Raw genomic sequence first — 17,440 nt, 5'->3', positions numbered from 1 at the left:
ACATAATACCTGTAGCAAAATAGTATGAGAAAGGGAGGGGGATGGGGGGGGGGCTGTTACTCAAAGACCAAAACCAATTCTTACATTTAGTCAAGTTGTGGTTATATTTTATACTTTAACGGTGAACCACTTTTCTTTGTGTCAGCAAGTCACACATGCTGGCTGTACTGGACACCTTAAGGTTTCTGAATCAAACATGTTTGTTACAATTACGTGTACAATACCCCCATCAGCTATTTTTTTTAAATGACCTTAAAGTTCTTGATAAATCACAATTCAGCTGATAACAAATTGTGTCTCCAGCAATCAGAAACTGAGTTGCCAATAAATTTGTAAAGCATCCAGAATAAAAACAAATTGTCCTTAAACCCAAGCTAGTCAGTTTCAGTTAATTTTGCTGAGTATAAACTGACACCATTAACCAGTACTGCGGCAAGTCTTTTACAAGGTATAAACAGGAAAAACATGTCTTCTCACAGAACTGAACCACTTTACACGACTCCCCAAATAAGCTTTATAAGTCGTCCATTTTGATAGATTTATTAAATGTCAAGGGGGTTTCAGTAGAACAGACTCTATAACATCCAAGAAATACAAATTGGAATAGTGATGGAGACGAATCACATCAGTTCAAGAACCACCCAAAGTAGAGGGTATTAAAGTGCTGAGAACATCCAAGTGTCCGATCCCAACAAGAAATAAAGCCAGTCAAGAAAAGTGAAGCATATAACACACTTCACCACCTTAAGGAATACATGAACAACTTCTTCGTTTGTGGGCTGCAACTCCCACGTTCACTCGTATGTACACGAGTGGGCTTTTACGTGTATGACCGTTTCTACCCCACCATGTAGGCAGCCGTACTCCGCTTTCAGGGGTATACATGAACGAAACTGACTGTACACACTTCTGATTCATAGCCAACACAGGTGTTGACTTCTTTGCCCACAAGACTGACTCTGAGTCTTCCTGACTGACCACTAACACGGGTCGTGCCCTTTTAACTCGCCTATTCTTCAAATCTATTTTTCAAAAGTCTTTCCATTCACAGCCCCATGACTGTAGACTAAGTCATGGTTGTAATTCGTCTTTTGGTCTAAAGGAGAACATCAGAAACAGAAGTAGGGAAACAAGTGTCGATTTAGTAACTGGATCATTTTCCGAGAGCAAGAAATCCCAACACTTCTCCACAACTGTTAAATATACCCAAGTCTACCAAGAAGTAAATGTATACAACTACCTATCTTGCACATATAAATCCTGACTCTTAACAGTCAATGCTAGTTTCACTTCATGTTCTTGTGTCAAAAACAATCCCATAGAGAGGATGGGGGGAGGGGGGGGGGGGGGGCAGTGTGTTAGTCACAAAATCCAATACCAGGAACCAAACGTTCAACAAAGTCTCAGAAAAATAAATGCCAGTGGATACATACAGCCCCCCTGGTCAACAGATCTTTCTCCGCCATGCCTCAGTCTCACTGTGGCTCTGGGGTTTGGTCAAGACGAGGAAAGGGTCAGATGGTGATTTTTAAAGGTTTTATTTGTCAGTTGGCTTGGATTTAAAAAGGTGTTCAGAAAGTTAAGATAATTTATTTTATTTTAATCTCATTTAAAAGTTGAAATTCTTCAGGATCACTGTTAAAAACACTAGACTGCTAAAGACATGCCACAGAACACATATATAGAAAAGAGGAAAAAATAACTACAAAAAATATATGCACATCCATACTCCAACCACACCAAACTGTGCTTTGTTGAAGTGCGCTGTCTTAAAACTAGTTCTTATAAATTGAAATTAAACATAACACCAAATGATGTAGGTACAGATATGGAATTTCTAGCATCCATGTTTGTTTTCCAAAATGAGGTACACTTGTTCTTTGCTGCCCAGCACTAAGAAATGTAGTAAGTTGTTTACAAAACCTAAATATTACAAGCACCTCTCTGTGTATGCATGTTTATGTTGTCAAGTAATATCAAATAATGACAAACACAATTGTTCTTGTTTTTGTATAAGGCATAAAAAATGAGAGAAATAGCTACTTTTGAAATTGAAATATTTGATGTGCTGTTAAGGTTTATTTGTTTATTCTGTTCCATTGAGTAATATTGTGTTTACATACACGCCTACACTTAGTGCTGTGGCTCTAAATGTGAATAAACCATTCTGTCGGTCTGTCTGTGCCCTACCCTACCCTCCACACTCCTCTCTCAATCTTTTCCCCCCACCTGACTCCCCCCCCCCCTTACCACCATTCTCACCCCACCCATCCCACTCTCTCTCCCTCTCTCTCTCCCTCCCTCTCTCTCTCTCCCTCTCCCCCCTCTCTCTCTCCCTCTCTCTCTCCCACTCTCTCCCTCTCTCTCTCCCTCTCTCTCTCCCTCCCTCTCTCTCTCTCCCTCTCCCCCCTCTCTCTCTCCCTCTCTCTCTCCCTATCTTCTTTCTCTCTCTCTTTTCTCTCTTTAAAAGAAATGGCGTTACACACCGTAAAAGAAAATCACTTTGGTGCCTAAATCATGGCATCAGCCAAGGTGTTTGATCTGCGTTGTCTATTTGCTGGTAAATGGGTTGGATTTTTTTCTGTGGGTGTTTGTGCACATCTGTGCAGCAGTGTGTGTGGGTGTGCACATCCATTTATGTGTGTTTGTGTGTGTGTGATGGGGAGAGGGGGAGAGGAGGGGGGATAGTGAAGGCAGAGAGGCAATGACGATACCCAGACCTGACAGGGGGGGTTGGTGACAATTTTCATTATGACCGATCAGATTGATTTATAAAACAGATCTGACAGGGGGGGTTGGTGACAATTTTCATTATGACCGATCAGATTGATTTATAAAACAGTTTGTGGTTGGAAGAAGCACACACACACACACACACACAGACAAAAGTGACTGGTGGACGAGCTGAATCAGGATGTTCCTGTGCCTGCTGCTGCTGCTGCTGTTGTCTCCCCTCTGCCTTGTCGCCACTCACCACCTCCAGGGGAAGCACGGTCACTGTCGCCAGTTTGGGTTTAATAGTTTATGTATTCTATTCATTCATTCGTTTGTTTATTTATAGATATTTATTGGCCCAACGCTTAGCTTATTTCACATGTTGACATAAGCTTACAGTTGGGCGAACAGCAAAGTGAGAGCCGTATGATCAATGGTTTCTCTATTTGTAATGGGAACCCATTTACAGATTAGTCTTTTGTGAAGTTAATTAAATGTTAGTTGAAGAAGTAACAGAAATAACCATATTAGATTTCAGCAAGATTTCCAGTTTACTTGAAAGGATCATTTGATAATTAATTTCTCGACGTTGCTTGGTTACCTAGAACTGATTTGAAGTAGTAGTATTGATGATGGTGTTGCGATTTAAATGTAGTAATAGAAGTGACAGCAGCAGTGCATACAAACAGAAGTAACAGAGACAATAATCAGAGTAAAAATATATTTGTGATTTTATCATTGTCAGTTTTTCCCTTCAAATTATGTTGATCTTTTTTCTCCTTTTTTTGTTGGTATTTGCTTGTAGACAGGGTTTGAAGACACAGTATTTGATTATAGACAAGGTTTGTAGACACAGGAGTGATGTGATTGTAGACAAGGTTTGTAGACACAGTATCTGAATGTAGACAAGGTTTGTAGACACAGTATTTGATTGCAGACAAGTATTGTAAACACAGGAGTGTTGCGATTGTAGACAAGGTTTGTAGACACAGTATCTGATTGTAGACAAGGTTTGTAGACACAGGAGTGTTGCGATTGTAGACAAGGTTTGTAGACACAGTATCTGATTGTAGACAAGGTTTGTAGACACAGGAGTGTTGCGATTGTAGACAAGGTTTGTAGACACTGGAGTGTTGCGATTGTAGACAAGGTTTGTAAACACAGGAGTGTTGTGATTGTAGACAAGGTTTGTAGACACAGTATCTGATTGTAGACAAGGTTTGTAGACACAGGAGTGTTGCGATTGTAGACAAGGTTTGTAGACACAATATCTGATTGTAGGCAAAGTTGTAGACACACTATCTTTTGACACAGTATGCCTTTCACTTCCGACCGCAGATATAGCCGCGGTTTAGGGGTAACTGCATAATCAGGTGTTCAGCCACATCAGCGGAGTCCCACAGGGGACAGTTCTAGGCCCCATCCTATTTCTGATTTACATCAACGATCTGCCTCAGAACATCAAGGCCAATATTAGATTGTTCGCTGATGACTGTATAGTCTACTCCATCATCAAGACAATCCAAGACTGTAAAATGCTCCAACGAGACCTCAACACCCTGTCTGACTGGGAACAGCGTTGGGGAATGGAATTCCACCCAGAAAAATGTAATGTCCTTACCTGTACAACATCAAGGAACCCCATCAGCTACAACTACAAATTAAAAGGACACACCCTCGAGCATGTTGACAGCGCAAAAAATATCTCGGCGTCGACATAAGAAATAATCTAAACTGGAAAGAACATGTTACAAGAGTCACCAACAAAGCCAATAGCATGGTAGGCTTCCTAGAAAGGAATCTAAAAACATCCAATAAAACCACCAAAGCCAAGGCCTACCAAACTCTTGTACGCCCTCACCTGGAGTATTGTTCATCAGTCTGGAGCCCGTACAAAGAAGGTCAAAAGAACAAGATTGAAATGGTGCAAAGAAGAGCAGCACGTTATGTACACAGTGACTACGGGCGGACCAGCAGCGTAACACACATGCTGCAAGAACTAAGATGAGAATCCCTCGAATCACGGCGGAACAGACAAAGGCTGACCCAGATGTATAAAATGGTCAACGGCATTGTAGACATCCCTCCAGACAAATTTCTCAAGAAAGGATCCGGCAGAACAAGATCAAATCATCGACACAAATTTGTCCATCTTAGCTCCTCCTCTGACCCTTATAAATACAGTTTTTTCCCATCAACCATCCCCGTCTGGAACTCCCTGCCTGCAACAGCAGCAGAGGCTCCCTCCTTGGCAGCTTTCAAGAGGGAGCTGAACAAGATCACAGTTTAGTCCCCCCCCCTTTCCCCCCCCCCGGAGGGACGCTGCGAGTGACGGTGGGTGAGAGTATGTATACATGCTCTTTCTCATTGTCACCCCCTCCGGAGGAAAAGATAGGTCTAATTAGGTTTTAGTTAGGTATTTACGCCTCTGCGCACACAGGTCATTAATAGTCAGTAATGACGGCTGACCTTCCAATTTGAAGATTGAAGATTTGCATCGCTTACCTCCCTTGCAAATGGCGACTACCGTTATGAGTGTTCAAAGCAATTTCTCAGCATGTTTTGGCTCAATTTTGATGCTGTTTTTTGCGTTTTTATAAAGGAAAAAGTTGTTGAGCGTGTCAACATGGCTGCCAGAACATACAATACAGAGGAGGTGGCTAGAATTGTGTTTGAATTTCCGCACAACTTCGACAATAGCACTACAAAAACGTGATAGAAAACGAAAGTAATGTTGTTGAAGTGATTCTGGTTATCCTGATGATGGTGACATGATTCAAGATACATCAACAGGAAGGGGGCGGGGTCGTGTTTGAAGTGGGTATAGAAAAAACCCAATATTTTAGATTGAAACCTTCATTTTGGGGTTTCCATCAAACCAAAATATTGTTGAGTGTTTTTTGTGTTGTAATATTGTGTGATAGTATTTGTAGGTGTTTGTGTGGGAGGGTGGGAGTATGTGAGTAGTATGTATAGTTTTTGTATTCAAAACCACATGACAGTGCAGGAAACAACAGAATTGCACTTGGCTGTTCTGTCTAATACATTTGCTAATATTTTAGCACTGTTTCCACCCCCAAAATGAACAAACTTGAATTTTCTTCTTTTTTTTTCAAAATGTTCTGTGTATTTGTTGTTTTGTTTTTTTCAAAAAATCCGAGTTAATTTCCCATGTTCAATCTTCAAATTGGAAGGTCAGCCGTCATTACTGACTATTAATGACCTGTGTGCGCAGAGGCGTAAATACCTAGTCATAACCTAAGTAGACCTATCTTCCCTCCGGAGGGGGTGACAATGAGAAAGAACATGTATACATACTCCCTCCCACCGTCACTCGCAGCGTCCCTCCAGAGTGAAAAAAAAAAAAAAAAAGGGGGGTGGGGGGGGGGGGGGAGACTAAACTGTGATCTTGTTCAGCTCCCTCTCGAAAGCTACCAAGGAGGGAGCCTCTGCTGCTGTTGCAGGCAGGGAGTTCCAGACGGGGATGGTTGATGGGAAAAAACTGTATTTATAAGAGTCAGAGGAGGAGTTAAGATGGACAAATTTGTGTCAATGATTTGATCTTGTTTTGCTGGATCCTTTCTTGAGAAATTTGTCTGGAGGGATGTCTACAATGCCATTGACCATTTTATACATCAGGGTCAGCCTTTGTCTGTTCCGCCGTGATTCGAGGGATTCCCATCCTAGTTCTTGCAGCATGTGTGTTACGCTGCTGGTCCACCCGTAGTCGTTGTGTACATAACGTGCTACTCTTCTTTGCACCATTTCAATGATTAGGAGTTATCTCATCCTGTCAACATTGAAGTTATGATGATTATATTCTACATTCATTTTCCATCAAGAAAACATGCATATACTTTTACATACTTTTGAGCATAATCTTAATCTTTGTGATATTTTTTTCAAGGCTGCTGGTTATTTTGCAAAAATCACAAATAGTTCTGGAAGTCAAAGGGGTATCTGATTGTAGACACAGGAGTGTTGTGACTGTAGACAAGGTTTAGAGTGTTGTGATTGTGGACAAGGTTTAGAGTGTTGTGATTGTAGACAAGGTTTAGAGTGTTGTGATTGTAGACAAGGTTTAGAGTGTTGTGATTGTAGACACAGGATTGTTGTGATTGTAGACATGGTTTGTAGACACTGGAGTGTTGTGATTGTAGACACAGGAGTGTTTTGATTGTAGACACTGGAGTGTTGTGATTGTAGACACAGGAGTGTTGTGATTGTAGACATGGTTTGTAGACACTGGAGTGTTTTGATTGTAGACACAGGAGTGTTGTGATTGTAGACATGGTTTGTAGACACTGGAGTGTTTTGATTGTAGACACTGGAGTGTTGTGATTGTAGACAAGGTTTGTAGACACAGGAGTGTTGTGATTGTAGACAAGGTTTGTAGACACTGGAGTGTTGTGATTGTAGACACAGGAGTGTTGTGATTGTAGACACTGGAGTGTTGTGATTGTAGACACAGGAGTGTTGTGATTGTAGACAAGGTTTGTAGACACTGGAGTGTTGTGATTGTAGACAAGGTTTGTAGACACTGGAGTGTTGTGATTGTAGACACAGTTTGTAGACACTGGAGTGTTGTGATTGTAGACACAGTTTGTAGACACAGGAGTGTTGTGATTGTAGACAAGGTTTGTAGGCACAGGAGTGTTGTGATTGTAGACAAGGTTTGTAGACAGAGGAGTGTTGTGATTGTAGACGCATGAGTGTTGTGATTGTAGACAAGATTTGTAGACACAGGAGTGTTGTGATTGTAGACAAGGTTTGTAGACAGAGGATTGTTGTGATTGTAGACAAGGTTTGTAGACACTGTGATTGTAGACGCATGAGTGTTGTGATTGTAGACAAGATTTGTAGGCACAGGAGTGTTGTGATTGTAGACAAGGTTTGTAGACAGAGGAGTGTTGTGATTGTAGACGCATGAGTGTTGTGATTGTAGACAAGATTTGTAGACACAGGAGTGTTGTGACTGTAGACAAGGTTTGTAGACGCATGAGTGTTGTGATTGTAGACAAGGTTTGTAGACAGAGGAGTGTTGTGATTGTAGACAAGGTTTGTAGACAGAGGAGTGTTGTGATTGTAGACAAGGTTTGTAGACACAGGAGTGTTGTGATTGTAGACAAGGTTTGTAGACAGAGGAGTGTTGTGATTGTAGACAAGGTTTGTAGACAGAGGAGTGTTGTGATTGTAGACAAGGTTTGTAGACACAGGAGTGTTGTGATTGTAGACAAGGTTTGTAGACAGAGGAGTAAAAGAAAAAGGAAAGGAAAGCCTGAGGATGACACTATAATTTTATCATTGCAGCACATTGCTTTAATGGCACATGTTGCAGACAAGCAAGCTGACGTCATGCAGCATGTCACCATATCGTTCGTCACGGAGCTTGGCCACTTCACCCAACCTGACATGCCTGACGTCATTCGGCTGAATGTGACGACACCAGGGGGCAGTGACGTCACACGATGCGTCACTTTGTTCAAACGGCCGGCCAGCTTCCAGAGAGTGCCTGTCTACGTGTTTGACAGCCACAGTCACCACATGCACCTCGACGACGATCCTGAACCCTTGATCCATGGACAGGTCAGTGGCAGGAGCTGTACAGGAGTCAAAAAAGATGATTTAATTACACATACTTAACCGTGACCCAACTAGTGCAGACTCTGGCAGGGGTCTGACATTCCTGTCCTGTGCAAACTACTATCCGCCTATGCAGAGAAAACGAAAGTACTACGGCTGATAACCTCCCTGAAGTAGGTAACCTCCCCTTTGTCCCCCTGCCTAGCGTCCTCTTTTTCCGGCAGCCATCTCGACACCTGCTCCTGTGCACTTCATACAGGCTAAGTTTTTTCACATTTTCTATCGGTCTATCGATTCTTTGGCGTTTCTGTTTTGTGTCCAATTATGTCTTCAAACAGGTCGCAAAATTATGTGGCTTGATTGGGAGATCGGGCTAAAATTAAGGCACGATTGCAGTCGATTCGCGATCACTCTGGGCCCTCTACCTCTGCCTCAGATGAATAGTAACAGTATGAATAGTAATAGTTTGACACACAACAGACCCAGGTTTGACACACAACAGACCCAGGTTTGACACACAACAGACCCAGGTTTGACACACAACAGACCCAGGTTTGACACAGAGACCCAGGTTTGACACACAACAGACCCAGGTTTGACACAGAGACCCAGGTTTGACACACAACAGACCCAGGTTTGACACACAACAGACCCAGGTTTGACACACAACAGACCCAGGTTTGACACACAACAGACCCAGGTTTGACACAGAGACCCAGGTTTGACACAGAGACCCAGGTTTGACACACAACAGACCCAGGTTTGACACACAACAGACCCAGGTTTGACACACAACAGACCCAGGTTTGACACAGAGACCCAGGTTTGACACAGAGACCCAGGTTTGACACACAACAGACCCAGGTTTGACACACAACAGACCCAGGTTTGACACACAACAGACCCAGGTTTGACACAGAGACCCAGGTTTGACACACAACAGACCCAGGTTTGACACAGAGACCCAGGTTTGACACACAACAGACCCAGGTTTGACACACAACAGACCCAGGTTTGACACACAACAGACCCAGGTTTGACACAGAGACCCAGGTTTGACACACAACAGACCCAGGTTTGACACACAACAGACCCAGGTTTGACACACAACAGACCCAGGTTTGACACAGAGACCCAGGTTTGACACACAACAGACCCAGGTTTGACACAGAGACCCAGGTTTGACACACAACAGACCCAGGTTTGACACAGAGACCCAGGTTTGACACACAACAGACCCAGGTTTGACACACAACAGACCCAGGTTTGACACAGAGACCCAGGTTTGACACACAACAGACCCAGGTTTGACACAGAGACCCAGGTTTGACACACAACAGACCCAGGTTTGACACACAACAGACCCAGGTTTGACACAGAGACCCAGGTTTGACACAGAGACCCAGGTTTGACACACAACAGACCCAGGTTTGACACACAACAGACCCAGGTTTGACACAGAGACCCAGGTTTGACACAGAGACCCAGGTTTGACACACAACAGACCCAGGTTTGACACAGAGACCCAGGTTTGACACACAACAGACCCAGGTTTGACACACAACAGACCCAGGTTTGACACAGAGACCCAGGTTTGACACAGAGACCCAGGTTTGACACAGAGACCCAGGTTTGACACACAATAGACCCAGGTTTGACACACAACAGACCCAGGTTTGACACAGAGACCCAGGTTTGACACAGAGACCCAGGTTTGACACACAACAGACCCAGGTTTGACACAGAGACCCAGGTTTGACACACAACAGACCCAGGTTTGACACACAACAGACCCAGGTTTGACACAGAGACCCAGGTTTGACACACAACAGACCCAGGTTTGACACACAACAGACCCAGGTTTGACACAGAGACCCAGGTTTGACACAGAGACCCAGGTTTGACACACAACAGACCCAGGTTTGACACACAATAGACCCAGGTTTGACACAGAGACCCAGGTTGACACACAACAGACCCAGGTTTGACACACAACAGACCCAGGTTTGACACAGAGACCCAGGTTTGACACACAACAGACCCAGGTTTGACACACAATAGACCCAGGTTTGACACACAACAGACCCAGGTTTGACACAGAGACCCAGGTTTGACACACAACAGACCCAGGTTTGACACACAACAGACCCAGGTTTGACACAGAGACCCAGGTTTGACACACAACAGACCCAGGTTTGACACAGAGACCCAGGTTTGACACACAACAGACCCAGGTTTGACACACAACAGACCCAGGTTTGACACACAATAGACCCAGGTTTGACACACAACAGACCCAGGTTTGACACACAAGAGACCCAGGTTTGACACACAACAGACCCAGGTTTGACACACAACAACCCAGGTTGACACACAACAGACCCAGGTTTGACACAGAGACCCAGTTTGACACACAACAGACCCAGGTTTGACACAGAGACCCAGGTTTGACACACAACAACCCAGGTTTGACACACAACAGACCCAGGTTTGACACAGAGACCCAGGTTTGACACAGAGACCCAGGTTTGACACACAACAGACCCAGGTTTGACACAGAGACCCAGTTTGACACACAACAGACCCAGGTTGACACACAACAGACCCAGGTTTGACACAGAGACCCAGGTTTGACACAGAGACCCAGGTTTGACACAGAGACCCAGGTTTGACACACAATAGACCCAGGTTTGACACACAACAGACCCAGGTTGACACACAGACCCAGGTTTGACACAGAGACCCAGGTTGACACACAACAGACCCAGGTTTGACACTGAGACCCAGGTTTGACACACAACAGACCCAGGTTTGACACACAACATACCCAGGTTTGAAACAGAGACCCAGGTTTGACACACAACAGACCCAGGTTTGACACACAACAGACCCAGGTTTGACACAGAGACCCAGGTTTGACCACAGAGACCCAGGTTTGACACACAACAGACCCAGGTTTGACACACAATAGACCCAGGTGACCACAGAGACCCAGGTTTGACACACAACAGACCCAGGTTTGACACACAACAGACCCAGGTTTGACACACAGAGACCCAGGTTTGACACACAACAGACCCAGGTTGACACACAATAGACCCAGGTTTGACACACAACAGACCCAGGTTTTGACACAGAGACCCAGGTTTGACACACAACAGACCCAGGTTTTGACACACAACAGACCCAGGTTTGACACAGAGACCCAGGTTTGACACACAACAGACCCAGGTTTGACACAGAGACCCAGGTTTGACACACAACAGACCCAGGTTTGACACACAACAGACCCAGGTTTGACACACAATAGACCCAGGTTTGACACACAACAGACCCAGGTTTGACACACAGAGACCCAGGTTTGACACACAACAGACCCAGGTTTGACACACAACAGACCCAGGTTTGACACACAACAGACCCAGGTTTGACACAGAGACCCAGGTTTGACACACAACAGACCCAGGTTTGACACAGAGACCCAGGTTTGACACACAACAGACCCAGGTTTGACACACAACAGACCCAGGTTTGACACACAACAGACCCAGGTTTGACACAGAGACCCCAGGTTTGACACAGAGACCCAGGTTTGACACACAACAGACCCAGGTTTGACACACAACAGACCCAGGTTTGACACAGAGACCCAGGTTTGACACACAACAGACCCAGGTTTGACACACAACAGACCCAGGTTTGACACAGAGACCCAGGTTTGACACAGAGACCCAGGTTTGACACACAACAGACCCAGGTTTGACACACAACAGACCCAGGTTTGACACAGAGACCCAGGTTTGACACACAACAGACCCAGGTTTGACACACAACAGACCCAGGTTTGACACAGAGACCCAGGTTTGACACACAACAGACCCAGGTTTGACACACAACAGACCCAGGTTTGGACACACAACAGACCCAGGTTTGACACAGAGACCCAGGTTTGACACACAACAGACCCAGGTTTGACACACAACAGACCCAGGTTTGACACACAACAGACTCAGGTTTGACACAGAGACCCAGGTTTGACACAGAGACCCAGGTTTGACACACAACAGACCCAGGTTTGACACACAACAGACCCAGGTTTGACACAGAGACCCAGGTTTGACACACAACAGACCCAGGTTTGACACACAACAGACCCTGGTTTGACACAGAGACCCAGGTTTTGACACAGAGACCCAGGTTTGACACACAAGACCCAGGTTTGACACACAACAGACCCAGGTTTGACACACAACAGACCCAGGTTTTGACACAGAGACCCAGGTTTGACACACACAGACCCAGGTTTGACACACAACAGACCCAGGTTTGACACAGAGACCCAGGTTTGACACAGAGACCCAGGTTTGACACACAACAGACCCAGGTTTGACACACAACAGACCCAGGTTTGACACACAACAGACCCAGGTTTGACACAGAGACAGAGACCCAGGTTTGACACACAACAGACCCAGTTTGACACACAACAGACCCAGGTTTGACACAGAGACCCAGGTTTGACACACAACAGACCCAGGTTTGACACACAACAGACCCAGGTTTGACACACAATAGACCCAGTTTGACACACAACAGACCCAGGTTTGACACAGAGACCCAGGTTTGACACACAACAGAACCCAGGTTTGACACACAACAGACCTCAGGTTTGACACAGAGACCCAGGTTTGACACACAACAGACCCAGGTTTGACACAGAGACCCAGGTTTGACACACAACAGACCCAGTTTGACACACAACAGACCCAGGTTTGACACACAACAGACCCAGGTTTGACACAGAGACCCAGGTTTGACACAGAGACCCAGGTTTGACACACAACAGACCCAGGTTTGACACACAACAGACCCAGGTTTGACACAGAGACCCAGGTTTGACACACAACAGACCCAGGTTTGACACAGAGACCCAGGTTTGACACACAACAACCCAGGTTTGACACACAACAGACCCAGGTTTGACACACAACAGACCCAGGTTTGACACAGAGACCCAGGTTTGACACACAACAGACCCAGGTTTGACACAGAGACCCAGGTTTGACACACAACAGACCCAGGTTTGACACACAACAGACCCAGGTTTGACACACAACAGACCCAGGTTTGACACACAACAGACCCAGGTTTGACACAGAGACCCAGGTTTGACACAGAGACCCAGGTTTGACACACAACAGACCCAGGTTTGACACACAATAGACCCAGGTTTGACACACAACAGACCCAGGTTTGACACAGAGACCCAGGTTTGACACACAACAGACCCAGGTTTGACACACAACAGACCCAGGTTTGACACACAACAGACCCAGGTTTGACACAGAGACCCAGGTTTGACACAGAGACCCAGGTTTGACACACAACAGACCCAGGTTTGACACACAACAGACCCAGGTTTGACACACAACAGACCCAGGTTTGACACAGAGACCCAGGTTTGACACACAACAGACCCAGGTTTGACACAGAGACCCAGGTTTGACACACAACAGACCCAGGTTTGACACACAACAGACCCAGGTTTGACACACAATAGACCCAGGTTTGACACACAACAGACCCAGGTTTGACACACAGACCCAGGTTTGACACACAACAGACCCAGGTTTGACACACAACAGACCCAGGTTTGACACACAACAGACCCAGGTTTGACACAGAGACCCAGGTTTGACACACAACAGACCCAGGTTTGACACACACAGACCCAGGTTTGACACACAACAGACCCAGGTTTGACACAGAGACCCAGGTTTGACACACAACAGACCCAGGTTTGACACACAACAGACCCAGGTTTGACACAGAGACCCAGGTTTGACACACAACAGACCCAGGTTTGACACACAACAGACCCAGGTTTGACACAGAGACCCAGGTTTGACACACAACAGACCCAGGTTTGACACACAACAGACCCAGGTTTGACACAGAGACCCAGGTTTGACACAGAGACCCAGGTTTGACACACAACAGACCCAGGTTTGACACACAACAGACCCAGGTTTGACACAGAGACCCAGGTTTGACACAGAGACCCAGGTTTGACACACAACAGACCCAGGTTTGACACAGAGACCCAGGTTTGACACACAACAGACCCAGGTTTGACACACAACAGACCCAGGTTTGACACAGAGACCCAGGTTTGACACAGAGACCCAGGTTTGACACAGAGACCCAGGTTTGACACACAATAGACCCAGGTTTGACACACAACAGACCCAGGTTTGACACAGAGACCCAGGTTTGACACAGAGACCCAGGTTTGACACACAACAGACCCAGGTTTGACACAGAGACCCAGGTTTGACACACAACAGACCCAAGTTTGACACACAACAGACCCAGGTTTGACACAGAGACCCAGGTTTGACACACAACAGACCCAGGTTTGACACACAACAGACCCAGGTTTGACACAGAGACCCAGGTTTGACACAGAGACCCAGGTTTGACACACAACAGACCCAGGTTTGACACACAATAGACCCAGGTTTGACACAGAGACCCAGGTTTGACACACAACAGACCCAGGTTTGACACACAACAGACCCAGGTTTGACACAGAGACCCAGGTTTGACACACAACAGACCCAGGTTTGACACACAATAGACCCAGGTTTGACACACAACAGACCCAGGTTTGACACAGAGACCCAGGTTTGACACACAACAGACCCAGGTTTGACACACAACAGACCCAGGTTTGACACAGAGACCCAGGTTTGACACACAACAGACCCAGGTTTGACACAGAGACCCAGGTTTGACACACAACAGACCCAGGTTTGACACACAACAGACCCAGGTTTGACACACAATAGACCCAGGTTTGACACACAACAGACCCAGGTTTGACACAGAGACCCAGGTTTGACACACAACAGACCCAGGTTTGACACACAACAGACCCAGGTTTGACACACAACAGACCCAGGTTTGACACAGAGACCCAGGTTTGACACACAACAGACCCAGGTTTGACACAGAGACCCAGGTTTGACACACAACAGACCCAGGTTTGACACACAACAGACCCAGGTTTGACACACAACAGACCCAGGTTTGACACAGAGACCCAGGTTTGACACAGAGACCCAGGTTTGACACACAACAGACCCAGGTTTGACACACAACAGACCCAGGTTTGACACAGAGACCCAGGTTTGACACACAACAGACCCAGGTTTGACACACAACAGACCCAGGTTTGACACAGAGACCCAGGTTTGACACAGAGACCCAGGTTTGACACACAACAGACCCAGGTTTGACACACAACAGACCCAGGTTTGACACACAACAGACCCAGGTTTGACACAGAGACCCAGGTTTGACACACAACAGACCCAGGTTTGACACACAACAGACCCAGGTTTGACACAGAGACCCAGGTTTGACACAGAGACCCAGGTTTGACACACAACAGACCCAGGTTTGACACACAACAGACCCAGGTTTGACACACAACAGACCCAGGTTTGACACAGAGACCCAGGTTTGACACACAACAGACCCAGGTTTGACACACAACAGACCCAGGTTTGACACACAACAGACCCAGGTTTGACACAGAGACCCAGGTTTGACACACAACAGACCCAGGTTTGACACACAACAGACCCAGGTTTGACACAGAGACCCAGGTTTGACACAGAGACCCAGGTTTGACACACAACAGACCCAGGTTTGACACACAACAGACCCAGGTTTGACACAGAGACTCAGGTTTGACACACAACAGACCCAGGTTTGACACACAACAGACCCAGGTTTGACACACAATAGACCCAGGTTTGACACACAACAGACCCAGGTTTGACACAGAGACCCAGGTTTGACACACAACAGACCCAGGTTTGACACACAACAGACCCAGGTTTGACACAGAGACCCAGGTTTGACACACAACAGACCCAGGTTTGACACAGAGACCCAGGTTTGACACACAACAGACCCAGGTTTGACACACAACAGACCCAGGTTTGACACACAACAGACCCAGGTTTGACACAGAGACCCAGGTTTGACACAGAGACCCAGGTTTGACACACAACAGACCCAGGTTTGACACACAACAGACCCAGGTTTGACACAGAGACCCAGGTTTGACACACAACAGACCCAGGTTTGACACAGAGACCCAGGTTTGACACACAACAGACCCAGGTTTGACACACAACAGACCCAGGTTTGACACAGAGACCCAGGTTTGACACACAACAGACCCAGGTTTGACACACAACAGACCCAGGTTTGACACAGAGACCCAGGTTTGACACACAACAGACCCAGGTTTGACACAGAGACCCAGGTTTGACACACAACAGACCCAGGTTTGACACACAACAGACCCAGGTTTGACACACAACAGACCCAGGTTTGACACAGAGACCCAGGTTTGACACACAACAGACCCAGGTTTGACACAGAGACCCAGGTTTGACACACAACAGACCCAGGTTTGACACACAACAGACCCAGGTTTGACACACAATAGACCCAGGTTTGACACACAACAGACCCAGGTTTGACACACAGACCCAGGTTTGACACACAACAGACCCAGGTTTGACACACAACAGACCCAGGTTTGACACACAACAGACCCAGGTTTGACACACAACAGACCCAGCTTTGACACAGAGACCCAGGTTTGACACACAACAGACCCAGGTTTGACACACAACAGACCCAGGTTTGACACAGAGACCCAGGTTTGACACACAACAGACCCAGGTTTGACACACAACAGACCCAGGTTTGACACAGAGACCCAGGTTTGACACACAACAGACCCAGGTTTGACACACAACAGACCCAGGTTTGACACAGAGACCCAGGTTTGACACAGAGACCCAGGTTTGACACACAACGGACAGACCTGGGGAAATCTGGTAAAGATTCTGGTCCACGCCCCAGTGACTTCACAGAGCTGAGGGAGAAAAAGGGAAGGAGGTGGGGAGGAACACACACAGAGGGGAATGTCCTGCCAGGCTGTGTTCCTTTGTAGAATCTGTTGAACAGTGTGTTTGCAGTCCAGCAGGAATCATTTATCAGAGATGGTTTGAGGTTGCTTGTTTTAATTTACCTCACCCAAAACAGCGAAAGTTGC

The 17,440-nt window shown here is 46.2% G+C and overlaps 1 protein-coding gene across 3 annotated transcripts in view; it reads left to right on the top strand.

Annotated features, from left to right (window-relative positions):
• Positions 1-2,877: 2,877 nt before the first annotated feature.
• LOC143301240 (uncharacterized) overlaps positions 2,878-17,440 on the top strand; it is a 45,974-nt gene continuing 31,411 nt past the window's right edge. For 2 of the 3 annotated variants that reach the window (XM_076615375.1, XM_076615374.1), the window contains exons 1-2: positions 2,878-2,993; positions 8,054-8,301. In XM_076615375.1, the coding sequence (XP_076471490.1) occupies positions 2,915-2,993; positions 8,054-8,301 (327 nt within the window). In that variant the 5' untranslated portion in view covers positions 2,878-2,914. Of the gene's footprint in view, positions 2,994-5,053; positions 5,533-8,053; positions 8,302-17,440 lie in introns of those variants that run through there. The other variant, XM_076615377.1, reaches the window with a different exon arrangement.

Source organism: Babylonia areolata, chromosome 27 (genome assembly GCF_041734735.1).
Source record: "Babylonia areolata isolate BAREFJ2019XMU chromosome 27, ASM4173473v1, whole genome shotgun sequence".
Taxonomy (NCBI): domain Eukaryota; kingdom Metazoa; phylum Mollusca; class Gastropoda; order Neogastropoda; family Buccinidae; genus Babylonia; species Babylonia areolata.
The sequence above is the reverse complement of the archived record's forward strand: the minus strand, read 5'-3'. Positions and strand labels throughout refer to the sequence as shown.